This window comes from Mustela nigripes, chromosome 2 (genome assembly GCF_022355385.1).
Source record: "Mustela nigripes isolate SB6536 chromosome 2, MUSNIG.SB6536, whole genome shotgun sequence".
NCBI classification, from domain to species: Eukaryota; Metazoa; Chordata; class Mammalia; order Carnivora; family Mustelidae; genus Mustela; species Mustela nigripes.
This window is the reverse complement of record NC_081558.1, coordinates 112967430-112993718: the sequence shown is the minus strand read 5'-3', so window position 1 is coordinate 112993718 and position 26289 is coordinate 112967430. Positions and strand designations below refer to the sequence as shown.

At 41.8% G+C, this 26289-nt stretch overlaps 1 protein-coding gene and 1 long non-coding RNA gene across 17 annotated transcripts in view; one reads left to right on the top strand and one right to left on the bottom strand.

The window, feature by feature from the left end:
• The window catches only part of LOC132011998 (uncharacterized), a 79231-nt gene that overhangs the window by 30428 nt on the left and 22514 nt on the right, over nt 1-26289 (bottom strand). For 7 of the 14 annotated variants that reach the window (XR_009402490.1, XR_009402493.1, XR_009402488.1 and 4 more), the window contains 3 exons: nt 20428-20538; nt 19821-19893; nt 17245-17401 (listed from right to left, as the gene is read on the bottom strand). This is a non-coding gene — a long non-coding RNA (uncharacterized LOC132011998). Of the gene's footprint in view, nt 1-12403; nt 12485-17244; nt 17402-19807; nt 19894-20427; nt 20539-26289 lie in introns of those variants that run through there. The other 7 variants (XR_009402486.1, XR_009402495.1, XR_009402494.1 and 4 more) reach the window with 6 other exon arrangements.
• Nucleotides 1926-7169, top strand: LOC132011997 (5-hydroxytryptamine receptor 3C-like). 3 transcript variants are annotated; one of them, XM_059391432.1, is made up of 9 exons: nt 1926-2070; nt 3347-3513; nt 3927-3971; nt 4707-4816; nt 5121-5290; nt 5609-5769; nt 6133-6337; nt 6555-6770; nt 6887-7169. In XM_059391432.1, the coding sequence occupies exons 1-9, from the start codon at nt 2004-2006 to the stop codon at nt 7087-7089; spliced, it is 1344 nt and encodes a 447-aa protein (XP_059247415.1). In that variant the 5' UTR covers nt 1926-2003; the 3' UTR covers nt 7090-7169. The 3 variants fall into 3 exon arrangements, with proteins under 3 accessions (XP_059247415.1, XP_059247413.1, XP_059247414.1); XM_059391430.1 differs by lacking the exon at nt 1926-2070 and having other exon boundaries at nt 2998-3513; XM_059391431.1 differs by lacking the exons at nt 1926-2070; nt 3927-3971 and having other exon boundaries at nt 2998-3513.

Below are 26289 nucleotides of genomic sequence, written 5' to 3'. Positions count from 1 at the left end.
AACCCACAATTTGGTATCAGAAGTGTTGTGGGAGGACCTGGGTGGCTCAGTCAGTTAAGCATCCGACCCCTGATTTCGGATCAGGTCATGATCTCAGGGTCCTGGGTTGGAGCCCTGTATCAGGCTCCATGCTCAATGGGGAGTCAGCCTGAAAGTCCCTTTCCCCTCCCTTTGCCCCTCCCCCCTCAAATAAATAAATAAATCTTTTTTTTTTCCAAGTGTTGTGAGGAAAGTAGAGGAAATAAGTGTTCTCCCTTAAAACTCAGAAGTCCCTCAACAAAATTTAAAAAATTTTAAAAACCTCAGAAATCCTTCAACAGATAAGTGGTTGAACAAACTGGGGTACATTCCTACCTCGGAATACTAGTCAGCAATAAAAAGGAATGCATCCTGATACACACAGCCGTCTGGATGGGTCTCCCGAGAAATAACGAGAGAAAAAAAGCCAGTCTCAAAAAGTTTATACAGTGCTATTTGATCTATAATATAACATTCTTGAGACAACACAATTATAGAAACAGAGAACAAATGAATGGCTGCCAGACAGCAGGAGCTTAGGGAGGGAGGGAGGTGGTTGTAGCTATAAAAGGAGAACATAGCGATCCTGGTGTTAAAGTTCTCTATCTTGACTATCTATCAGTATCAGTATCCTGCTTGTGGTAATGGTAACACAGGCCAGCCCAAAAGTTTTCAATGAAGTGTGAATCACAACCATCTGGGGAGATTTTAAATACACATACACCCCTCCATAGGGGTCGGGGAGGCGGGGCGTGCAGTTATCTTCAAAAAGCTCACCAAGTGGGGCGCCTGGGTGGCTCAGTGGGTTAAGCCACTGCCTTCGGCTCAGGTCATGATCTCAGGGTCCTGGGATCGAGTCCCACATTGGGCTCTCTGCTCAGCAGGGAGCCTGCTTCCCCCCCTCTCTCTGCCTACTTGTGATCTCTGCCAAATAAATAAATTTTTAAAAAATCTTAAAAAAAAAAAAAGCTCACCAAGTGGTTTTTTTTGCTCACACATTCCCACGTGGCCCCAGGGCTGTAGGACTTTAGAGACATTACATAGGGAAAGAAAGCAAGAGAGTTAGGGGGATGGCAAAATGAAGAACTAGACTGGGCAGGGGTGCCTGGGTGACTCAGTCAGTTAAGCACCCGCCTTTGGCTTAGGTCATGATCCAGGGTCCCAGGATCAAGCCCCAAGTCTGGCTCCCAGCTCAGTGGGGGGTCTGCTTCTTCTCTCTCCACCTCTCCCCCTGCCTTGTTCTCTCTCTTTCTCAAATGAATAAATACACTCTTTAAAAAAAGAAGAAAGCATTGGACTAGGGAAAACCAAAGAGAGGAAACCTTATGAAGATGTCCCAGTAGTGCAAACAAGGGACGAGGCAGGTCGGTACTGGCTGTGCTAGCTGTGGGCAGAGGTCCATTGGTTAGGTTTACGTCATGAAAGAAAAGCCTGCTCTCTCAATATTTTTAACTCACTACTGACAATAATCCCTAATGTCCACAAGTGAGTAAAAAGATACATTTTTAGGTCTGCAACAAAATAATTACAAGTTTTTGCCTTGTGAAATTAGCAGGTGTCTCCACCACATCCCTTTCTGAGGGATCCATGCACTTTCCCTGAGGCATAGTTAGTTCTAGAAGCACCTGATGAGACCTTTATCAGTGGCTTTACCTGACCCATCTCCCACATCCTCCATTTTCCCTGAAAGGTACTTGGAACTCAAGATTTAAAAATCACTCATCTAGACAAGGCTGCTAAACAGGTGATTTTCTCCCTGGTCTTGGCCTAACTTCCCCACTGCCTGGCACCCGGAAGACATACCAGCACAGGGACAAAGCAGGACACTCTGATTTGATCCCTCTGGCCACAGCCTCTCACCAGGGAGGGGTCACCTGTCAAGAGCACTATTCAAAACCAGGAACCAAGGTGTGGTCTGAGCTCCTTTAAGCTCAACAGTTTGGGGGCTCCTGGTGAATCCCCAGAGAAGAGGCCAGAAGAGGAGGATGGAAGGGGGGTGGCCTTTGGAGGGGGGAGTCCTCCTCTGCCTCATTGTCAGCCTTCTGCTTCCAGGTATGACGGGGCAAGAACAAGGAAAGATGGGAATGCTGTTCTGGGCAAAATCCAGAAACCCTCTCATTCTCCAGAACTAGAAAGCATCTAAAATAGCTGGGTTAAACATTTTCTTTCTCTGTAGGATCTATGGTATGGCTTCCTTGGAAACAGACAAAAAACCCATTTCACTGATCAGTACACACAGCCCCCTCTTCCACTTGCCTGCCTAGGTATCTACCAAATCCTTCCATTTGCCAGCTCTCCAATGCCACCCCTTTATGGTGTCCAACCTTTCCTTTCTACCAAGATATAGTCACTATGAACAGGGTGGTTTGGGTTCTGGTGACAGGAATGTAGCTCTTTCCCCACCTCACTCAGGAAGATCTTGCAGAGAGGGGGTGGAGAGGGGAAAGGACGACTCTTTCTTCCCCTGCAATGTGTTTCTCCTTGGTTTGGAGGTGTACCTTATGAATTAGCTGGCATGGGGAGTAATGGACGAGGCACAAGAAGAAATTGCTGGGCTGTAGTTACAGGAATCACCACAGATCACCTGTGGTTGGGAGGCGGGTGACAGGGCCCTGAAGAGCTTCTACATGTCATTGCCCAGCTCCACTAGGCACAGTGAGATCCTCTCAGAATGGTGACCATGAGGCTGGCCCCCACGGATCTTAGAGGAAGCCACTGAGCAGGAGATGGGCACAGAGCGCAGCACATGCTGGGTAGTCAATAAATTCACATTCAGGGCAATATGAAGTCCCCACATATCTCAGGTCACACTCAGGTTGACTTCTTCCCACATTTCTCCTTCCAGGAAATGGGAAAACATGAAAGCAGGAGGCGGACATTAAGAAACAAAATTTTAGGGACATTTTGTTCAATGACTATGAGAACAAGTCATAATAGAGCTAGAAAAAAAAACAGTAGGGTCAGACAAAAGCCAAAACTTCAGGGTTGGGACTACAGAAGGAATAGGACTCTCCAGAGAGGCTGTTTGCATACAAATTTGGGTAGGCTTTATATGGGAGTAAAGCACAGGAAGAGAGGTCTGAGCCCTGGTTCAGCTTACCACATCAACTTCCCCCATTTGCCTATCAGACCAGCCCATGCTCCCCAGCCTTGGCAGGAAGGGCTTGGCCTTCAGAAGTCTTGGTCCAGGAAGGAGGGGCTCACGTGCCTCACCCCATGTCTACATTTCTTTCTCTGCAGAGAAGCTCTCAAGCCTCAGCCTTGGTACTCTTCTCCCTTAGGACACACAAAGCCCTATTCCCATCTCACAGGTCTCTCCTCTCTACAGGAAGGTCAAACACTTTCACCATCAATTGCTCAGGCTTTGACCAGCATGGGGTGGACCCTGCTGCCTTCCAGACAATATTTAACCAGAAGGACTTCCGTCCAGTCATCAACTACAGCATTCCCGCTCAGGTCAACATCTCCTTCATTTTGTCTGCCATCCTGGAAGTGGTGAGTTCTGCCTCTTGCACTCTTTGCATAGGCTGCTAGTAGGGAACAAGGACTCTTCCCCCTGGCAGCCCAAACTTGCATGGGTCCAGTGACAAGCGATCTGTCCCCAAATGCTGTATGAGTCAGACGTCCATCCTGTGGGGTGGAGAGATGGGAAAGGGAACGCTGCAGCAACGTTTCTGCAGGGAACATTTGTCCAGAGTTCTGTCCCTGTAGGCAGATAAAACATATTTCCAGTGGGCCCCCGTGCTGTTTTTCTCCCCCTACATTTTCCATGTAACTTGCATTTTTGGAGATTTGTGACTAAAAAGCTGAACAGTCACACAGGACCATGTAGGAAACAAAGGCAAGAGCTGGACTGGGACCTGATCTCTGGGCATCAATCATCCTGAATGAGGACTTCTTTTTGTCAGGATGAACAGCTTCAGCTGCTGACATCATTCCTGTGGTTAAAGTTGGTATGTAAGTCCAGCTTAGTTCTCTTCCCTCTTATTCCCCTTTTTTCTGGGCTTGTTTGCAAAAAATCACATTTGTTGAAATTGGCAGTGCCTGAGGGAATAGATAAATCCAACCAAAATAGGGCCCATGCTGATGACAAATAGCTTTCTGTCACACAGCTGCCAAACAAATATGAAGATGCAGATGGAAACTGCAGGAAGAAGTGGGCAGTACTGTTGAAAACCCCTAAGTAAGCTCCAAGGCCCAAAGGTATTCAGCACCCAGTTTCAGATTTTCCTTGAGTGGGAAGTAGAAGGCCAGCCTGACTTTGTTAGCTAGAGAAGGGGGACATTATCACCAGGAAGAGAAGAGACATCAGAGCTTAAAAGGAAATGAGGTTTAAAAAAAAAAAGTTACAGACATAATAATATGCAAAGTATGAGTTTATCTGTGTAAGTAAAAGTGAATGCTGGCATACGTATTAATTTATTTTCTAGAAGACACTCAAGAGATTGTTAATAAGGAGACCGAGTTGGGGAATATGAGCTGAGTTAGAGTGAATTGAGGAGAGGGAAGCTTGCTTTTTATGTTATAACTTTCTAGAATGGTTAAAATTTTATCATATGCCTATAGTACATAGATTTTGGAAAAAATACGCAGATGTGTATATATATTTAAGGGAACGGAAGGGTTGATGTTGACATAAACTAGCTCCAGCTTCAGCCATCACCATCCCTCTGTGCTCTGGGCTCTAGATCTGGAAAAACCCATTCATCAGTTGGGATCCAGAAGAATGTGGTGCCATCAGTAAACTCACTGTGACAACTGAGAACCTGTGGCTCCCAGACATCTTCATCGTAGAATCGTGGGTACCAGGGCCAGGGAAAGAAGCTGGAGTGGAGATCCTTCTGCAAGGAGCAGGCCAGGGTGGCATAGGGCAAACCAATTCAGTGGGGCCACCAAAAGCTTCTTTCAGACAGGAGCATAATCACGGTTCATCAATGGTCTCTCATTTCTAGAAGATATTTCTTCTAGAAATGAGAAAGTGATGAGCTGAAAAGATGGCAGAGTGACCATAGTAAGCAACATTGGGAAGCCCCCCCTTAAGAGAGAAGCTTAAGCTGTTGTGAAACCCAGAGCATCTGTCTCTCTCCCCTTCTACCCCGTAGCATGGATGTAGATCAGACCCCAGAAGGCCTCTCTGCATATGTGACCAATAACGGTCACATCACGTATAACAAACCAATGCGGGTGACCAGCATCTGTAGCCTGGACATGTTCTACTTCCCCTTTGACCAGCAGAACTGCACGCTCACCTTTAGCTCTTTCCTCTACACAGGTGGGTCATGGTGGGGGTAAAATGAGATCAACCAGTGGATCAATGAAACAGCACACACAGCAAGGTTATTTTTTAACTGCCTAAAAAGGGATTTGCTGGTCAGGGGTGTGTGGGTGGTAGGGTAGAGGAGTTGAACTTAGGAGGAGACAAGACTTCTGAGAAAGCCAGGAATTGAAAGGAGGTGACTGAGAAGCGAGGAAGCCGTGTTACCGGGCAGCCAGAGAGAGGGAGCTAAAGCAGTTTTCTAGCTCACCTCTCTGAGTTCTGCACAGAGCAGGTGCTGAACAATGTGTTGAATGAGTGTTTGTCTCCCTGCAGTGGAAAACATGCTGCTGGGCATGGAAAAGGAAGTGTGGGAGATAGTGGACACCTCACGTGACACTGTCCGTACGCAAGGGGAATGGGAGTTCCTGAGCATCAACAAGGCCACCCCAAAGATGTCTGTGGGCTCCAGTCTTCTTGACCAGATCATGTTCTATGCAAGCCCAGAGACTGCGAGATGTGTCCGTCCCACTTATCTCCCTCATCAGATCTTTCCAAATCCCAGAGCCCCTCACATCTTGTCCCAAGACCAGAAAGCCACTGGGTGCCACAACCCTCACAGCTTTCCTCTCTCCCAAGTCCCCCAGAGCAGGCCCCTTTCTGAACCTGCCAGCTCTGGCATAGGTTTTCTTTAGTGGGTATGGCAGAGTCTTCTCAGGCATGTGAAAGCTGCTTCTCACCCAGCCCCAGAAAGAGCCCCTGTTGGGCTGAGGACACCAAGGGAGGAAGGGACTGGAATTATCCCTCAGCCTCCCCTCAGTGCTAGCCTCACCTAGTTCTCTGCTCTCTCCTCCCCGCAGGTGGCCATCAGGCGCAGGCCCAGCCTCTACGTCATAAACCTCCTGGTGCCCAGTGGCTTCCTGATTGCCATCGATGCCCTCAGCTTCTATCTGCCGACAGAAAGCGATAATCGTGCCCCATTCAAGATAACACTTCTTCTGGGCTACAACGTCTTCCTGCTTAGGATGAATAAACTACTTCCCGCTAGTGGCACCCCCCTCATCAGTATGCCCACCTCCCCACTGTTGGAAAGTAGTGGGGCGTGGGGAGGCAGGGGTAGGAGGCAGGGCAGACAGGTGAACTGGCTAGATCTGCTGAGGCAGCTAAGGCAGAAGGGAGAAAGCAGTCATTTTAGGAAGGGCTCTCTATGTGAGACAGAGAAAAGGGGGGGTTGCTGGTTCTTCTCGGCCACACTCAGGCATCTTCCTCAACCCCAACACAGGTGAGTACTTTGCCCTGTGTCTGTCCCTGATGGTGGTCAGCCTGCTGGAGACCATCTTCATCACCTACCTGCTGCACCTGGCCACCACCCAGCCCCCACCCATGCCTCGGTGGCTCCACTCTCTACTTCTCTACTGGGCCAGCCCAAGGAAATGCAGCCCCACTGCGCTCTGGAAGGAGAATGTGGGCCCAGGCTTCACGCCCACTCACCTACCTGGTAAGAAAAATCTACACTGCCCATACTCTCTACACTGGGCCCAGCTTCTGCAGTCCCCTACTTCCCCAATCCTGTCTCCTTCCCACTTCAGGGCTGAGTCTCTGTCTTCTCTGTAGGACCGAAGGAGCCAGGGCAGTTGGTAGGGAAGGAGCTGGGACCCAGACAGGCAGAGATGAATGGAGGCTCGGGGCTGACAAGCACCCAGCTAGCTGACCTATGGGTGCAGTTCAGCCACATGATGGACATCTTCCTCTTTCGCCTCTACCTGCTCTTCTTGGCTTCCTCCATCATCACAGTCATTGTCCTCTGGAACGCCTAGGACTTGAATTCTAATGGTGCAAGAGCAAGCCAGTGGTCAGGTTTCTTTAGCTTCAACTGCCTGTCCCAGACCCCGTTCCTCTGCTCCAGTTTGTGTACACAGTTCCAAATATGCCATGATCCCTGCTCCACAGCTTAAACAGAACCTCTGCAGACCCTCTCAGAAATATGACTATATTGAGGTGTCTGGGTGGCTCAGTCAGGCAAATATCTCTTGAGTTCTGCACAGAGCAGATCCCAGACCCTGGTCATGATCCCAGGGTCCTGGGCTTTAGGCTCATATCAGGCTCATTTCTTGGTGAGGAGTCTGCTTCTCCCTCTCCCTCTGTCTGCTACTCCCCCAGCTTGTACGCACTCTCTCTCTTTCTCACTTTGTCAAATAAATAAAATATTTTTTAAAAATAAAGTAAGAAGTTAGCAAAGTGTTCTTTTAAAACAAACAAACAAAAAGAAATAGGACTATATTTCTAAAACTTAATGAATTCAGGATTTACATGTTTATGCTAGAAATATAACTTTTACTAGAAAAAGAAGGCTTTATAATAAATGACTGGAAATATTTATAAAATAAAATAAAACAAAACTAAACAAAATCTAACTCACTGGTGTAGAGGAAAGGGATTAAACCTCTTTTTAAATATAGGCTAACATATTTATTTCTTCTTTCAATAAATATTTATTGAGCACCTACCATGTGCAAGGCACTTTCTGAGTGCTGAGGGTAGCAGTGAGCCAAGCTGACAAAAATCTCTACCCTCACGGAAGGCAGGTGGAGACTGACAATAAAGAAGATAATAAGTGAAACATAGAGCATGTGCTAAGTGACGGGGCAGGAAGCAAATTACAGAAGGAAGACTGGGAAATGGAGGAGAAGGAGATTGCAGGTTTAGGTGGGCGGCCCGCGAAGGCTTCATGATAACTTGCAGTCTGGTTGGCGCCTATGCGTTACTCCAGAGAAGGACCAGGAGGAGCACAGGTGCTGCTATAAAAGGATGTCTCTTGACAAATGGACACTTGAGGATGAATCAAACACAGCTCTGTCCTCAAAGAGCTTGTGGTCCAGCTGGACAAGTAAAATATATATGTTAAATAACTGCAATTAAATGGGGAATCTGTTTTTAAAGTTTTGGTGAGTGCCATTGAAAAGAAACTGCTGTGAAGCTCATAGGAGAAAGGATTCTTCTAGTGGGAGCAGAGCTGTGGTTCTCCATCCTGTCTGTCCATTGGAATCATCTGAGTAAAATTTTTTTTTAAAGATTTATTTATTTATTTGAGAAAGAGAGAGAAAGAGAAGAGCATGCATGAGTCGGGGGGGGGGGGGGGCGGCAGAGGGAGAGAAGCCTTAGGCAGACTCCCTGTTGCGTGTGGAGCCCTACACGGGGCTCCACATGGGGCTTCCCACGGGGCTTGAACTCACAACCCATAAGATCATGACCAGAGCTGAAACCTAGAATCGGATGCTTAACCGACTGAGCCGCCCAGGTGCCCTGAAGAGAGTTTGAAATAATCCTAGCGGCCCAGGCCTTCTCCCAGACCAGTTAAATTAGAACCTTTGATGTGGACCCTGGCTTTGGCATATTTGAAATCTCCCCATGAGAGTCTAATGCGCAGTCAGAATTGAAACCGCGGAGCCAGCAGAAGAGGCCATATTAACTTGGACTCTGAGGATTATTAATACACGAACAGAGGGAGGATTTGCTGGGACTGACGAATCACAATACACCTCTGGGGTAACATTACTACCTGAGGATACTGGGATCACTGCAGGTGGGGCCTCGGGGGCCCAGGGGTATGTGCAGCAGTACCTGAACGGCAGGATCCAGGCAGAATCACGACACACTCATTCTCATGGTACTCACATGGCTCAGGTGTCCAGAACAAACTCATAAAATCATCTACCAGAAATAGCCCCACAATGGGACGAAGAATAGTGTAAGCGCTTTGGAAAATAATTTGGCAGCTCCTCAAAGTGTTGAACATGGAGTTACCCTATAACCCAGCAATTCCATTCCTAGGTACATGCTCAAGAGAAATGAAAACATATGTCCACACAAAAACTTATACACAAATGATCATAGCAACATTATTCAAAGTAGCTAAAACAACCCAAATGTCTATTAACTGATGAACAGATAAATAACATTTTTTATATCCATACAATGAAATACAATTATTTGGCTTCAAAAAGGAAAGAAGTCTTCATACATGCTACAACATGGATGAACCGTGAAAACATTATGCTAAGTAAGAGAAAAGCCAGTCACAAAAGAACACATATTATATAATCCCACTTGAATGAAATGTCCAGAATACACTAATCTATAGAGACAGAAAGAAGATTAGTGGTGGCCTAGGACTTGGTGCAGAAAAGGGCAGATGAATGGGGAATGACACTAATGGGTGCAGGATTTCTTTACAGGGATGATAAAAATGTCCTAAAATTAAACTGGTGATGATTACATAAGTGTAAATATACTAAAAACCATGGAACTACATAGTTTAAATAGGTGAATTTCATGGTATGTAAAGTATATCTCAATAAACTTGCTAACAATAACAAAAAATGCATAACCCCACCCCACAGTTCTCTGTGTCTACCACTTCCTTCCTGCTTGTTCTCTCATTCCCCTGCTCCCTGCGGCCAACTCCCTGACTCTCTGACTCCTGACTCCATATATTTCATTTTCCTCAATGTCTGTCCCTGGCCTGCCTCCGCCATCATGACTCACCAGAACCTAGGGACGGCAGTTCCCCACTCGCCTGTCAGTTCTGCATGCTTCCATGATTTGGAAATCACTCATGACTTCGGATCAGACACAGTTCCCACCATCCCTAACTACATGAAACATTCACCAGTCAGACCAACTCAGAGATCCTTGAAAGAAGATGGGAATTCAGACATTATGTACATGGGTCACACCATCAGGCTCAAGGGAGAACCTCGGCCTCTATGGACCATCTAGTCATCTGATCCCCAGAAAAGCACCATGGAATGAGTGAAATGAGTGAAGCACTCATTCACTCATGCATCCAATCTTTACTAAGTGCTTATTTATGTCATAGACATTTTATCTAGGAGCTGGGGATAAACAAGACAGATAGGAGGTGCTAATCTTCTCAGGTAACAAACTGATGATTTCACAGGCTGATAATTACTCCAAAGAAAATAAAACAGGGTAATAGGACAGAGAGTGACACACAAAGAAATAGGATGTTCTAGGAAGGGCTCTCTGAGAAAGTGACACTTGTACCAGCTGAGAAACAGATGATCATAGAATGATGAGATATGTCCTCAGATTCGTACCGATGTATTCATATGGGGAGGCCAGGATGAAACATGATAGACAAGCACTACAGTTATAGAAGTAGATATGGGTAGCCAAGATCTTTGGATGAACAAGGTGAGAGACTGGAGAGAGGTCCCATATTGATTATTTTGATGCTATTGTGTAATGTTTAAGGATTGTGAGGGCAAACATTTATAATCCACTCAAAGGGTTTAGAACAGAAACTTTGAGATGGTTTTGATCTCAAAAACTATTTTACTCACCCATATATATAGCCTTACTCAAAAAAGAACAGGTGATAATATAGAACTAAAAAGAAACATAAAACTTGCAGAGAAGTTATTGCTAGAATTGCTTACTACATACTTACTATATACCATATGAGAGACCATGAGTTTATCCATTTAATTATAAAACAATGTTCTATAAAGTTTAATATAGGTAATACTTTTACATCACTTGTCTTGATATTGTAAGTTATTTAAATAGTTTCTATTCTCTGAAACCATGTCACCAATGCAGTATCACTACACAAGCAGATTTTGAGGGAATATGTATATATCCACTTCAACAGTGAGATAGACACCTGAAATGCATAGCAAAATTACTTTTGATGCAAATGCATCACAATAACACTCTGAAGAGAAGAATCAAACAGTCCACATGAGGTTGAATAGATGATGAAAAAAGCTAGAAGTTGATTAAAGAACATGAATAGCAATTCTACCACTGCTGATGCCCTCTGAGGCCCCAGAGAGGCGCCTGGGTGGCTCAGTCAGTTAAGTGTCTGCCTTCTGCTCAGGTCATGATCCCAGGGTCCTGGGAGCGAGCCCCATATCAGGCTGTCTGCTCCATGGGGAGCCTGCTTCTCCCTCTTCAATTCCCCTGTGCTTGTGTTCCCTTTCTTGCTATCTCTCTCTGTCATAAATAAATAAAAGAAGAAGAGGCAGAGGAGGAGGAAGGGGAAGAAGGAGATGGAGAAAGAGAAGGAGAAGAAGAAGGAGGAGGAGGAGGAGTAGAGGAAGAGGAGGAAGATGGAGAAGGAGAAGCAGCAGCAGCAGCAGCAGCAGCAGCAAAAGCTCCAGAAACAGGTAGGAGCTTTGTGACTTTCTCACAGTCTGCAGGATCATAGTAGAATGCCAAATTGGAATCTGGAGGACATTGAGTAATATGCAAATTTTAGTTTACAAATGCCTCATTTTTAGCTCTCCTGAATTAACAAGTCCTTAGTGATATGTAAAGATGAAATGAAGTCTTGAAGCAAAGTGTTTGTCAGCCCTTTGGCAGATCCACACTGCCCTCTAGTGGGCACCCTACTCAGACCCTTCTGAGATGGTTACCTTGGGATGTAGGCAGAAGAGCACACTAATGGTCGCCAAACTGTGTAAAGAACCAAAATGCCCTTCAACGGACGAATGGATAAGGAAGATGTGGTCCATATACACTATGGAGTATTATGCCTCCATCAGAAAGGATGAATACCCAACTTTTGTAGCAACATGGATGGGACTGGAAGAGATTATGCTGAGTGAAATAAGTCAAGCAGAGAGAGTCAATTATCATATGTTTCACCTATTTGTGGAGCATAACAAATAGCATGGAGGACAAGGGGAGATGGAGAGGAGAAGGGAGGTAAGGGAAATTGGAAGGGGAGGTGAACCATGAGAGACTATGGACTCTGAAAAACAATCTGAGGGTTTTGAAGGGGCGGGGGGTGGGAGGTTGGGGGAACCAGGCGGTGGGTATTAGAGAGGGCACGGATTACATGGAGCACTGGGTGTGGTGCAAAAACAATGAATACTGTTACACTGAAAAGAAATTAAAAAAAAAAAAGAGCATACTACACAGAGTGTAACTACATTATCCATATTTTCCTGACTAAAACTTGGACACATTGTCAGGTGATTTGTAAATGTGAAGAGGCCCAGGAAAACCTATAAATGGAATTATGTTCATAGACTTAGTGAATTGCCTTTATTAAAAAACAAAGTTACATGAGTGGTGCTTGGGTGGTTCATTTGGTTAAGTGTCTGACTCTTGATCTCAGGGTCATGAGTTCAAGCCCCACACTGGGCCCAACACTGGGCTCCACACTGGATATGGGGCCTACTTAAAAAAAAAAAAAAAAAAGTTACATGGAAAGAAATATGAAAGTTGCAAAAACAAATAAACCAAAGAATACATATAAACATGCACATTGACTGACTGTTGAAATTGACAAGTTGATGAACTATTATTCTATCTGTTCTCACTGGACAAGAACTCTGTTTGAGTATTAATGGGTCTGAAGTAAAATAGACATGTAGTGGCTTCTACAGTTTTCATGAATGAAAGATTGTTATTTTAGGCCTTTCATTGTTTTGGACATAGAAAATTTTCTTTTTTTTCAAGATTTTATTTATTTGAGAGAGAATGAGCACAATCAGGGGGAACAGCAGGTGGAGGGAGAAGCAGACTCCCCGCTGAGCAAGGAGAACGATTTGGGACTTGACCCAGGACACTGGGGTCGTGACCTGAGCTGAAGGCAGATGCTTAAATGATCGAGCCACCTGGGTGTTACCACCAAGTACCTTCTATATGCCAAGTCTATCACATTCATTATCTCATTTTATCCTCACAACAATTCTATGGGTTAGGTGTAAACATTATTCCCAGTTTGCAGATAGGGACACGAGTTAGAAGGAAGTTAAGATCCTTCCCCGAGATCACACAGCAAGTAAATGATAGAACCATTTTAAACCTAATTATGTCTAACTCTTACCCCTATGTTTTAATACATGTAGGTCATTGCCAAGGAATGCAGAAATAATAATTCTTGAATAAACTAAGCTCTAGACTCTGAATCCAGAATGATCTCCACCAAAGGGTTCATCCCACCTCACTGTATTTGATAACTCTTAACCTCTAAGTGTCAGTCTTCACTGTAGCAACCACCAGCCTTCAGACTTTGCATAGTTCTCAGGATCTCCTGACCTCTCAATGGGACCGTTAGAAACTGGCTTGTTCACAGACACACACACAAATGAATGCATGTGTAACTGGTGAAATCTGAATAAGCTATGTGGGTCACACTGTTTAAAGACAATTTTTAGAAAGAAGAAAAATCATGACTCTTACACAAATACAAAAAGGAATACATATTGAAGAATTGATTGAACTCATATACTAGGAGAGAACCAGACAAACGTTATAACTGGTTCAAAGGAAAAGTCAAGAAGCACAGATTTATACTGAGTGAGATACTGAGTTGCAAATAGAGGTTTTAAGTCTACTGGAACTCTAAAAGACAAGGCAGAGTTTGCATACTGACAATGTTGAATTTTAGCTGAGCCCTGTGTTCCCAGAAAACACCAACGGTTAAGAAATCTCCCTAATCCTTACCTTTCTGAGATCCCACCACCCTTTTGTGTTCTGAAAGTGACGACACTTTCTCGTGACTCCCATAGGCCTTACAGTGGTCTCCCTTGTTTACTTGTGACAAGACCAAACACACTTTTCCCCTTTTGCCTGAATCCACCAGCAAAGGCAAGACATAGATCCTCCAACTCCCTGTTCTTTGTCACATGAACGATTAATTGAGATTAGAGCTGTTTATATCCTGAAAGGAGTCAGACCCAGAGCTAAACATATCCTATTTAATTGACTGAGATTTCTGATTATGAAACAGTTCAAACTGTAAATCATTCCACCTCTAACTTGTCCATTTCTCTCTATTAAAGGTCTAAGGCAACACTACCCTGCCAAGATACTCTCTATGAATCTGGGTGATCTCCCTGCTACAGGAGCCTAAAATAAAATCAATCTTCTTAATTGTTTGGTTTTGTCATTGGCAATATTCATCAGTTACCAGCAATTTAAAGAGTTCATAAATAGCCCAGAGAGAGACATAATGCATAATTCCTCATTGAAATACACATTTTTCCCTATAATCTCCTCACTTTGATCCAAAATAATCTCAAAGGAAGATTATTCTTTTTTATTTTTATTTTTTAAATTAACATATAATGTATTATTTGTTTCAGGGAACAAAGGAAGATTATTCTTGGTCACAAATAAGGCTGGTCTCTAACTTCACTATTTACATTGGTGCAATAAGAGTGATAATTTGCCACTTAGGTCTTCTTAAACTTGCTTTGCTGAAAGTCTTCTCAAAAAATCTCAAATTTACTTTTAAAAGCCTCTAAGGTTAGATAGTTGCACCAAGAACTCAACACCAGAATTCAGCTGTGGTAGCCATTCGGTGAATTTGTCTCTTCTTGAAGTTCCCCAAATATCCTAAGATTCCTGGGTCTAACAAGAAAGTGACCTTACCCACCCAGAAGCTGAGAACCTTCTAAGTCAGATACTAACCAATTTTCCTGGAAGGGTTTGTAAGCATTGGCTGCATAAAGTCATCCTAGTTCCTTAGATATGTCTGGCCATATCTGATTAAAGGAGCATCGTTCTCAAATATAACACTCCAGGCAAGGCCTTGGTTGCATACCCAGTGTTTCCAATTATGTCCTGGTAAAAAAGACAGATTCTTCCTGAATCTATGCCACTAACTATATTGTCATGAAAATATGATAGTTATATTGTGATGAAATTAAGAATATTCAATAAAAGTTTCCAAGTTTTAGAGGGCTCAGGCAAAGAGAACAAGCTATCACTCACAAATGTTTTATTTCAGTGTACAAAAGCAGAGTATGAAAAAAAGCAGAGTTATAATTATTAAATTGTTATGAGTTATAGACAGCTTAAGAGGAAAAAAAAAGGGTCTTCCTTGAATATCCAGAAAATAGACATTATGAAAATATAAGTAATAGTTTAAGCAAAAACAGTAATCACCCTTTGTCAATTCATCAGTCCTATGTAATTAGTTCTTGTTTCAGTGGATCTTGGGCTAGCAGTCTTATGAACACATTGGCTTCTCTACAGTTCTAGAAATCCTGGCTCAGTCCACCAGTATGGTCTCAAAATTGTTTAAGCAATGTCATCAGAAACCTGTACCCCAAAGCTTCTGGTATAGTCCTTTTCCACAGAATTCTGGAACATTCCTTTGTGGAAAATGAAGTACTCTGGCTTATAGTTGATTGAAAAGCTTTCCGGGAAGCATAAAATAAAAAACTATCTGCATATGACAAACAAAAATTTTTTTAGAGAGGGAAAGAGAGAGAATCTTTTTTTTTTTTTTTAAACACAAACCTGATAATTTTTTTTTAATTTATTTATTTGACAGAGAGAAATCACAAGTAGACAGAGAGGCAGCCAGAGAGAGAGAGAGGGAAGCAGGTTCCCTGCTGAGCAGAGAGCCAGATGCAGGACTCGATCCCAGGACCCTGAGATCATGACCTGAGCTGAAGGCAGCGGCTTAATCCACTGAGCCACCCAGGCTCCCCTGAGAGAGAGAATCTTAAGCAGGCTCCACATCCAGCACAGGGCCTGCCTGCCACAGGGCTTGATCCCACCTTGAGATCATGACCTAAGCTGAAATCAAGAGTCAGAAACTAACCAACTGAGCCACCCAGGTGCCCTAAATATACCATCTTAGCCATTTTTTTAAAGTAGGCTCCATACCCAGTGTGGAGCCCAACATGCAGCTCAAACTCTTGACCCTGAGGTGAAGACCTGAGCTGAGATCAAGAGTTGTTCACTTAACCAACTTAGACAACTTAAACAACTTAAAACAACAAGAGTTGTTCACTTAAACAACTTAGCCCCTGTATATGACAAAAAATTTTAAATGGTTGTAGTTAGTCTACTAGCTTATTACTGATAACTTTAAAAAATGAAAGCGCAGATAAGGATTCATTACAAGAATTATGCAAAATGATAAGGAAATTGGGTTATTTCTCTGGCAGGCAAAACAAGATAATAAAGTCAATCTAAGGGCATCTGGGTGACTCAATAGGTTAAGTGTCTGTCTTTGGCTCAGGTCATGATCCTGGGGTCCTGGGATCGAGTCTTGTATCAGGATTCCCTGCTCAGCTGGCAGCCTGTTTCTCTCTACCTGCCACTCCCCCTCCTTGTGTGCTCTGTGTGTGTGTGTGTGTGTGTGTGTCAAATAAACAAAATCTTTAAAAAGAAAAAAGAAAAGATATTGAGACATAACATATAATAATCCTGACTTTATATATCACATATATACCAAGATTTTTTTAAGAATACACCAAGAACATATCAAGAATGTCAAGAGATTCAGTAAGTCTCAAGTAAATCCTAAATATCTGTATATTAATTAAACTACATAGATCAGTGATATGAATCCCCAGTTGAAGCACAGAAGAGGCTAGATACAAATTTAACAAGTAAAAATGTGACCAGCTGCTAATATTAAAAAGAAATAATAACTGAAATTGTGACCAAAGTCTCCAACCACTTAACCAAGTGATCTGCTGCCTTCTCCTGGAGGCCAATACCCCATGACTCAGTTCTGGCTTAAAGGAAAGAGGACACATGCAGAAACTTTAGACTTATTTTTGCTTTTTCTCCCTTTCTTCCTCTTAAAAAAATGAGATTAAATTAAAATAAAAATAATACCTCAAATAATAATATTTTAAATTATTATTTTTTATTATTAACATATAAATAAATAAAACCTCAAATTAAATATGTGGTTAAATAAAGAGCTCCTGTGTACCCTTCACTGGGATTCCTCAGTTGTGTATACTTCTAAGAAACAGTTGCAGAATTGATGACACATTAACCCTGAATATTTCAGTGCATATTTCCTAAAAACGAGGACACTCTACTATACAATCACAGTATAACCATCAACATCAGAAAATTAACATCAATCCAAGATTACCATCTAATCTATAAGACCTATTCAAATTTTGCGTTTGTCCCAATGATGTCTTTTATAGATGCAGGATTAAGCCCAGAAATACCTGCATTTTGGGGTGCCTGGGTGGCTCAGTGGGTTAAGCCACTGCCTTCGGCTCGGGTCATGATCTCAGGGTCCTGGGATCGAGCCCTGCATCAGGCTCTCTGCTCAGCGGGGAGCCTGCATCCTTCTCTCTCTCTCTGCCTGCTTGTGATCTCTCTCTGTCAAATAAATAAATACAATCTTAAAAAAAAAAGAAAAAAAATAAAAGAAATACCTGCATTTAGCTTCAGTCTCCTTCAATCTGGATCAGTTTCTCAATCTCCTTGTCTTCTTGATCTTGACTTTTGTGAAGAGTACTGCCAGTTATTTTTTGAGGATTGTCCCTCAACCTGTATTTGTCTAACATTTACTTATAATTTATGCATTTTTTGCAGAAATACCCCAGAAGTGATGCTGGGTTCTTCTCAGCATGTCAAGGAAGTGCACAATGCCAATATGTCCCTTTACTGATGATATAAATGTTAACTAGTAGTTAAATGAATTAGTTGATTAGTAGTTAATTAAATTAGTAGTTAATTAGTAGTTAAAGATAATGAGCAAGTATGGCATGCTTGTTAATTAATAGGTAATTAATAAGCATTCTGCAGAAAGATGCTTTGAGACTGTGTAATTGCCCCGTTCCTCATCAGAATGATTCTTGTATGAATTACATATTTAAGGATCTTTACAAAATCATTATTTTCTAGTTCTATCAATTCTTTAATGCTTATTCATTGGCACTCTAATGTAAAGTAGACATTTCCCTTTTATTTTACTCATTTATATCAGAACATATTCATGGGTCCTTATGTCTTTTGAAGAGTTAAATCCACTATTATCAATATTTGTTTTGATGCTCAATTGTTTGGACTTTCTCTAGACCAACAAAGAAGAAAGTAGTAGTTGAGGATATGGCAGTGCCAAGAATGTGGGGAAAATGACCACTCCATTTGCCAAGACCCTTCTGCCAAAGACCAGCAAAAACATACATGCAGTTAAACAAGCCGCCTTTACTACTCATTGCAACAAGGAAGAACAAAAATCATAGGTAATCATGGGATTCTCTCAAAGAAACATAATTAAAAAGAAACTGTTACAGGATTTGGTCTTCCCTTGGGTGGTTTGGGAGAGTATAAAGAAGCAAGGATCTGTTCAAAATTGAATACTGTCAGAAATCAAAGGAATGATTGCATAAGAAATAATAGCCATTCATTTAGCAAGAGAGGAGTTTTATTTGGTATTTTGTGGTTTTATATAGGTATCTTATATGTGAGTAGACAAAATTATGAAGCAGCCTTGTTTTGTCTCTTCTATCTTGGTCTCAGAATAATCATGTCTGAGGTTGGTATTCCGTAAGATGGTTTAAAATGAACAGATGGGGACGCCTGGGTGGCTCAGTTGGTTAAGCAGCTGCCTTCGGCTCAGGTCATGATCCCAGCATCCTGGGATCGAGTCCCACATCGGGCTCCTTGCTCGGCAGGGAGCCTGCTTACTCTGCCTCTGCCTGCCATTCTGTCTGCCTGTGCTTGCTCTCTCCACCCCCCCCCTCTCTGATAAATAAATAAAATCTTAAAAAAAAAAAATGAACAGATGGCCTGTGAGTGTTAGATTACTTCTGGACATCAGAGGCTGCTTCTTATTTCTTTCTCACACTGTGAGAATGGGAGGGCATGACTGTGCAATGTCCCACCTCAGCATTTTATCAGATTAGCACAGCTCATAACCCAGCATTCTATAGCCATAGGCATCACTGACTTTGTAACTTCCCGAAGTGGAAAAAATGAACACGCTTATATTGCCTTCATAGCATATAAAGTAAGAAGCAAGGGAGTGTGAAATGGGTGAAGGGGGTCAAAAGGCAAAACCTTCCAGTTATAAAATAAATAAGTCATGGGGATGTAATGTACAGCATGGTCACTACAGTTAGTAATACTGTACTGCATATTTGAAAGTTGCTCGGAGGATAGATCTTTAAAGTTCTCATTACAAGAAAAAAAATTTATAACTGTGTATGGTAACATGTTAACTAGACTTATGGTGGTGATCATTTTGCAGTATATCAAATATCAAATCATTATTTTATATACCTGAAACTAATACAGTGTCATATGTCAGATATTCCTCAATAAAAACAAACAAACAAACAAAAACAAATATATGGCCTATCATAACAAACAAGGGGAGAAACTTACAAAGGGGTTTCAAGAGCCTAGCCAATGGTAGGACTGCCCAAAGAGAATCCAGCTTTATGTTTAAGATCACATTCTCTAGAGTCAGACTACCTGGGTTCACCTTCCAACTCTGCTTCTTACTAACTAGGTGACCTTGGGCAAGTTAAAAAGTAGAAGACTAATAGTTCCAGTTTCAGAAGGTTGTTTTGAGGATTGAATGAAGTAATTCTCATAAATGTTATAGAACTATGTACTCAATACATGTCAGCTGTTATTACAAAACAAAAACGAAGAAGCAAAAATATATACACTTAAAATGATGTTTAGCAATGAGTATTTCAGATTAGAAATGGTCTGAACATCCAATAAATATCCATTAACTCAATTTAGTGTCAGTCCAAAGCTTTACGTTACCTAAGCCTCTTACCAATCATCTTCAAGCTGACATACTTCCTTATTTTCTGAAATGAGGAATATTCGGTTTATATCTGTTCTTATTTCTACAAAATAATCAGAACAGAGATCCTTACAGAGGCCTTATAATCAAATTTAGTAATGTCATCTAGAGATAGAAAATATTTCACTTTCATACAATGAGAGGTAAAAACGTTTCTGAACTATAGACATAATGGCAGACAAATAAGCGCAAATAGAACTTTGAGCTTATATTTTAAAATCTCAGCCATAGGTTAAGAGTAGACACAAAATTACAAAAATCCATGGTCCATATAAAAGACTTGTTCTGTCCACAGTGGATATAAATTCATTGAAAATTGATCAGAACTCAAAATAAACAAACATATAAACAGAAAAGATAAGTAAACCAGTCTGACACTTTTCAGCCAACAGGACAAGCTGTCTACTCCCCATTAACCCATCTACAGAAATCATCAAATTGTCAGACCATTAAGCCAGATTTCCAGTAAGGAATAATTTATCAGATAAAACAAACTGAAAACAAAATGAGTAGAAAACAAAATTAAAATTTGGAAAAACAGAGAGTCACCAAAGTCTTACTGCCTCTTTGCATTCACCTCTGGAAGCCAAAAAAAGATGTGCCCAGGTTTACACCACTGGTGAGATTGATGAATGCTACCTGGTTCTGTCAGGGGACTCCATCGGGCATCTTGGTGGAACTTCCAAAACTGTTAAAAGATAATTTCAGAAATATACAAAATCATGAATCTCACGGTTATAAAAATGAATATGTGTTAAGATTTTTATTTTCCTCATATGATATGAGGGAACCAAGCAGATGTAATAACTAGTTCAAAGGAAAAGTCAAAAGAACACATATTTATATGGAATAAAGGAACGTTGAGATGAATTGCAAATAGAGACAAAACTGATATTTCCATAGGGAGGAAGTTAACTGCATCTCTAACAGGACAAAGTTCACCTATCTATCAGCTACTTAACAACTTTCAAGAGTCGCAAAATCACTGAAAGACAAGAAACATGGCTAGAATCAGAGAGCCCTGAAGGGTGTGCTATAGGTAATGTAGTTTTCCACTGAAGCACAAACTTCTTTCTATAGCTAATCATAATTTACTGCTTACCTTGTGCTAGGAATTGTGCTAAATGCTTCATAAGCTTATCTTATTTAATCACCATGATAACTTAGAGTGGTAGGTACTATTATTAAGAATATTCTGGGGAAAAAAAAAAAGAATATTCTAGGGGCACCTGTGTGGCTCAGTCGGTTAAGGGGCTGCCTTCAGCTCAGGTCATAATCTCAGGGTCCCGAGATCCAGCCTGCAGGTCTGGCTCCCTGCTCAGCAGGGAGCCTGTTTCTCCTTCTACCCACCCCCACCCACCCACCTTCACTCATGGTCTCTCTGGCTCTCTCTCTCTCAGATAAATAAATAAAATCTTTTTTTTTTTTTAAGTGTGGTTTTCTTAAGGGTACTGTCCATCCTCGCACATGCTCCTACTCACTCTCTCGCTCTCCCTCCCACCCACTGAGAGAGACTTACAGCATCTCACTTAATGTTGGAATCACACACACACACATACACACACACTTTATAGTAAACATATGAAAACTTACTCCTATCTCACATATTATTTACTCAAGAACGAACCTCTTGATCTAATTCCCTTGGGTAGATATGCTGTCAGAATTAAAAACTTTTCAGATTTAAAATAATAGATTGCATATACCATATACTACATAATGCTTCCACGGGGGCTTGGGACAGTATTCATAATCAAACACAGTTCTATTTCTGCAGGAAAAAAAAAGATGTATGAATAGTCACACTAAGAGGAATAAATACAGATCATAAACAGCTACATGTTTGTTCAGGTTAGTTGTGCTGCCAAATCAGTTCACCCTAAACTGCCCCCCCCAAATTTTTATTATCAGAACTTTCAGAATTGTGGATAAAGATCTGTGGGGCTATTTATAACAATGTAAGAGTGGAATAGGCTACCTGATGATGTTCAGGTTATTAGACATTTAATTAAATATGTATTAATCTTGATTTTTCGATTTTCTTTTTATATTTGGGGCCAATAACTTTTTCCCAAATCTCAACCATTTATTTTATTTTAAAAAATATTTTATTTATGTGAGAGAGAGAGAGAGAAAGCAAAAGCTGGAGGTGGGGAGAGGTAGAGGGAGAAGCAGACTCCCCACTGAGCAGGGAGCCTAACCTGGGGCTGGATCCCAAGGACCTGGGGATTATGACCTTGGCTAAAGGCAGACTGAGTTCTGACTGAGAACTTAACTGACTGAGCCACCCAGCCACCCCCCCAAATCTCAACCATTTAATAGGCTACTAGGAATCTCTTGGACTCTGAGCACTGCGCCCCCAGTACAGAGTAAATACTCCAGTGGATTTACGCAAACAAGAGAAGAAGGGACTCAGAAACAAGAACAAAAACAAAAGGGTAGCATGAACTTGTAAGAAAAGTAAAGGGAGGCTAATGGCCAGAATAAGTGAGTGCTTGAGAATAATGCTGAAATGAGGAAGGAGAGTATTTACTCAGTGCCTATGAAAAATGCCTAGCACTGAACTAACTTTTCAAACGCCAGCTCTTTAATCACCATCCAAAAACCTATAATGGAGGTATTATTATCCCCATTTGGCGATGAGATCAAATACTCAGAATTTAAGAGCTTTCCCCAGATTTAAACAGTTAGTATGTAATGGAGCCAGGATTTGAATCTATGTTTTCTGATTCTAAGGTCGATACTCTTCCTGCCATAATGTCTTGATATATTCAGAATAGAATACATACATGAGTAAGAGTCATCCGTGGGGAAGAGATGAGATTTTATTTTATTAATTATTTTTATTAACATATAATGTATTATTTGCCCTAGGGGTACAGGTCTGTGAATCACCAGGTTTACACACTTCACAGCACTCACCATAGCACATACCCTCCCCAATGTCCATAACCCAACCACTGTCTCCATACGCCCCCTACCCCCAGTAACCCTAAGTTTGTTTTGTGAGATTAAGAGTCTCTTATGGGGGCGCCTGGGTGGCTCAGTGGGTTAAACCACTGCCTTCAGCTCAGGTCATGATCCCAGAGTTCTGGGATCGAGTCCCACATCGGGCTATCTGCTCAGCAGGGAGCCTGCTTCCTCCTCTCTCTCTGCCTGCCTCTCTGCCTACATGTAATCTCTCTCTGTCAAATAAATAAATAAATAATCTTTAAAAAAATAATAAAAAAGAGTCTCTTATGGTTTGTCTCCCTCCGGATCCCCCATCTTGTTTCATTTTTTCCTTCCCTACCCCCAACCCCCCCCCACCCTGCCTCTCAAATTCCTCATATCAGGGAGATCATAAGATAATTGTCTTTCTCTGATTGACTTATTTCACTCAGTCAATCAATTGACAGTATTACTCAGCGTAATACCCTATAGTTCCATCCACATCATTGCAAATGGCAAGGTTTCATTTCTTTTGATGACTGCATAATATTCCTATATATATATTTACCACCTCTTCTTTATCCATTCATCTGTTGATGGACATCTAGGTTCTTTCCATTGTTTGGCTATTGTGGACAGTGCTGCTATAAACATTCAGGTGCATGCACCCTTTCGGATCACTACATTTGTGTCTTTAGGATAAATACTCAGTAGTTGAATTGATGGGTCATAGGGTAGCTCTGTTTTCAACTTTTTGAGAAACCTCCATGCTGTTTTCCAGAGCGGCTGCACCAGCTTGCATTCCCACCAACAGTGTAGGAGGGTTCCCCTTTCTCCGCATCCTCGCCAATATCTGTTGTTTCCTGATTTTAGCCATTCTGACTGGTGTGAGGTGGTATCTCATTGTGGTTTTTATTTGTATTTCCCGGATGCCAAGTGATGTGGAGCACTTTTTCACGTGTCTTTTGGAAGGCAAAGAGATTTTTGTCTTTTCCATTAGGCAGAATAATTAAGCTGAGCGGAGATAAGCAAAAATGACCAAAAGAATTGAATACCAACAAATATAAGGAAAGAGGAAAAAGACACCCAACTAATTTAAGAGATTTTACATCTCTAAGCCTGAATGATTTTCATCAAAGGTTAACAAATGAGTCTGCAGATGTAATTTCAGAACCAGAGTTAGTAATAGTCACGAATCATGGAGGAAAGGAGTATCTGATGAAAGCACAAACATTTTCCTTATTTCTAAAATTTGGGGGGGAGGGGTAAATTCCAAAAACATTAAGTCAGTAAAGTTTGACTTCAATCTTCAGCAGAACTCTTAAATGGAATCTTAAACAGATGACTTATAGAGCACAATATAGTGATCACTATTTCACTAAAATCAATAAGTATACCAAAGTAAGCCCCTCTTCTCTTTTATATGCTTCTTTAACTGATTCTGAGAAAGGGATATTAAGTTAAAGTCCATGGCTTGTGAACCCTGAAACTGTATGCAAAATTTAGTGCATGTGAACATTTTTCTGGCTGGACAAAAGGTCTTTTAACTTTCATTAGATTCTCAAAGTAGTAGACTCAGGGCTTTTGTGACCTCATGGCAGTGGGAGAAAAGGGGTCTCCAATCAGCCTGTGTAGGTACTGTGAGTCCTCTCTTGTCTCCATGGTGACATCCCTTGTCTCTTTGTTGCTGGGTGCTCTGATGGCACCTGCTGCTTACAGTCTGTCACTGGCAATTTCTTTGTTAGTGTCTTGGCCCTGATAGTTTTCCTTCACTGGCTTGGTTCCACCTCCACAATCGCTAAGGCTGTAGACCCCTCTGAGCTGCACACAGGGCCTCCATCTGGCCTTGACAGTCCACTCCAAAGCCTCTACGGCAGAGATGGTTCATCTGTCTGAGGAATTTCTGGTTCCCTTCATATTTCACAGGGACCAGAAGAGAGGCAGGAGTGCTAACCCAGGCCCTCTCTCTGCCTAACAACTCTGTATTCTGCAACTTCCACATACCAGTCTGGGGCTACAGGGAATAGCAGTTTCTTTCCTGGATCCCAAACGAGTGATGGGGCATAAGCCTCCTCTGCTTTTTTGGCACTTTTTTTCCCCATTTCTCTCAACCTACCTAGCCCCCTCCCAACCATGCACATATTCATGCACACACACAGATTTCAGCAGAAAATCAATGTGTGTGTGTGTGTGTGTGTGTGTGTGTGTGATATCACATGTGAATGTTATCACTTACTGCCCTCTCTCTTTTGTCCCATATTCTATCAGACCGGAAGAAGGATTTCATCCCCTTCTACTGCAGCAGAGATTTTCCATAAGTCATATTCTTTTGGGAAGAACATTTTCTCTCCCCCAGGTCTATAATAGCAGAAGGGTTACAGAGGAAACTGATTTCTGGAGCTGCAAGGAGGTAGATGAATGTGTGACGGAAGGATACAGTGAGGACTGATAATTTCACAGGCTTTGTATTTTTAAACATTACCCCATTCACATGATAATTGTCTTGAAATATTTCAAAGTTCAAAAATATTTCAAAATTCTATCAGAAGATAGAAATAACTTATTCTACTATGCAGCCATCAAAAGAAATGAAATCTTGCCTTTTGCAACAACGTGGATGGAACTAGAGGGTATTATCCTGAGCGAATTAAGTCAATCAGAGAAAGACAATTATCATATGATCTCCCTGATATGAAGAATTTGAGAGGCAACGTGAGGACTTTGGGAGGTACGGAAGGAAAAAATGAAACAAGATGGGATCTGGAGGGAGACAAACCATAAGAGACTCTCAATCTCACAAAACAAACTGAGGGCTGTGGGGGGAGGGGTATATGGAGAGGGTAGCTGGGTTATGGACATTGGGGAGGGTATGTGCTATGGTGAATGCTGTGAAGTGTGTAACCCTGACAATTCACAGACCTGTATATACAAATAATACATTATATAATACATTATATAATACATTATATGTTAATAAAAAATAAAGAATTTTTTTTAAAAGAAATAACTTATTCTTTATTCTCTACTGGGCTGAAATTACACCAGTGGTGAAAGCTATAAGAATGCAAATTTGGACTTTTAAAAAAACTTTCCAGTAACCAGAAGTTTTGTTTAAACATAAAATAGGATAGCACAAGAAATAATGGGATGGTGTCACTGGAAATGTTAATATGTTATTCGCAACTAATGAATCATTGAACATTACACCAAAAACTAATGATGTACTATAGGTTGCCTAATTGAATTTAAATTAAAAAAAACTCACATGTTCAGATGACAACTGATCAAAGATACATAGGGGGAAAAATCCACCTTGGTTTAAAGTTTATAATAAATGGGGACGCCAGGGTGGCTCAGTCAGTTAAGTGTCTGTTTTTGGCTCCGATCATGATCCCAGGATGCTGGGATCGAGTCCCATGTCAGGCTCTTGCTCAGCGGGGAGCCTATTTCTCCTACTGCCTGACACTCCCCATGCTTGTGCTCTCTCTCTCTATCTCACCCTCTGGCA

What these genes read in the sequence shown, in the direction of transcription:
- LOC132011997 (XM_059391430.1), top strand. Translation starts at nt 3,235, where the DNA reads ATGTCTACATTTCTTTCTCTGCAGAGAAGCTCTCAAGCCTCAGCCTTG. An exon ending in TGTCTGCCATCCTGGAAGTG is followed by an intron (nt 3,514 to 3,926) that starts GTGAGTTCTGCC and finishes TCTTTTTGTCAG; the next exon opens with GATGAACAGCTTCAGCTGCT. An exon ending in TTGACCAGATCATGTTCTAT is followed by an intron (nt 5,770 to 6,132) that starts GCAAGCCCAGAG and finishes TCCTCCCCGCAG; the next exon opens with GTGGCCATCAGGCGCAGGCC.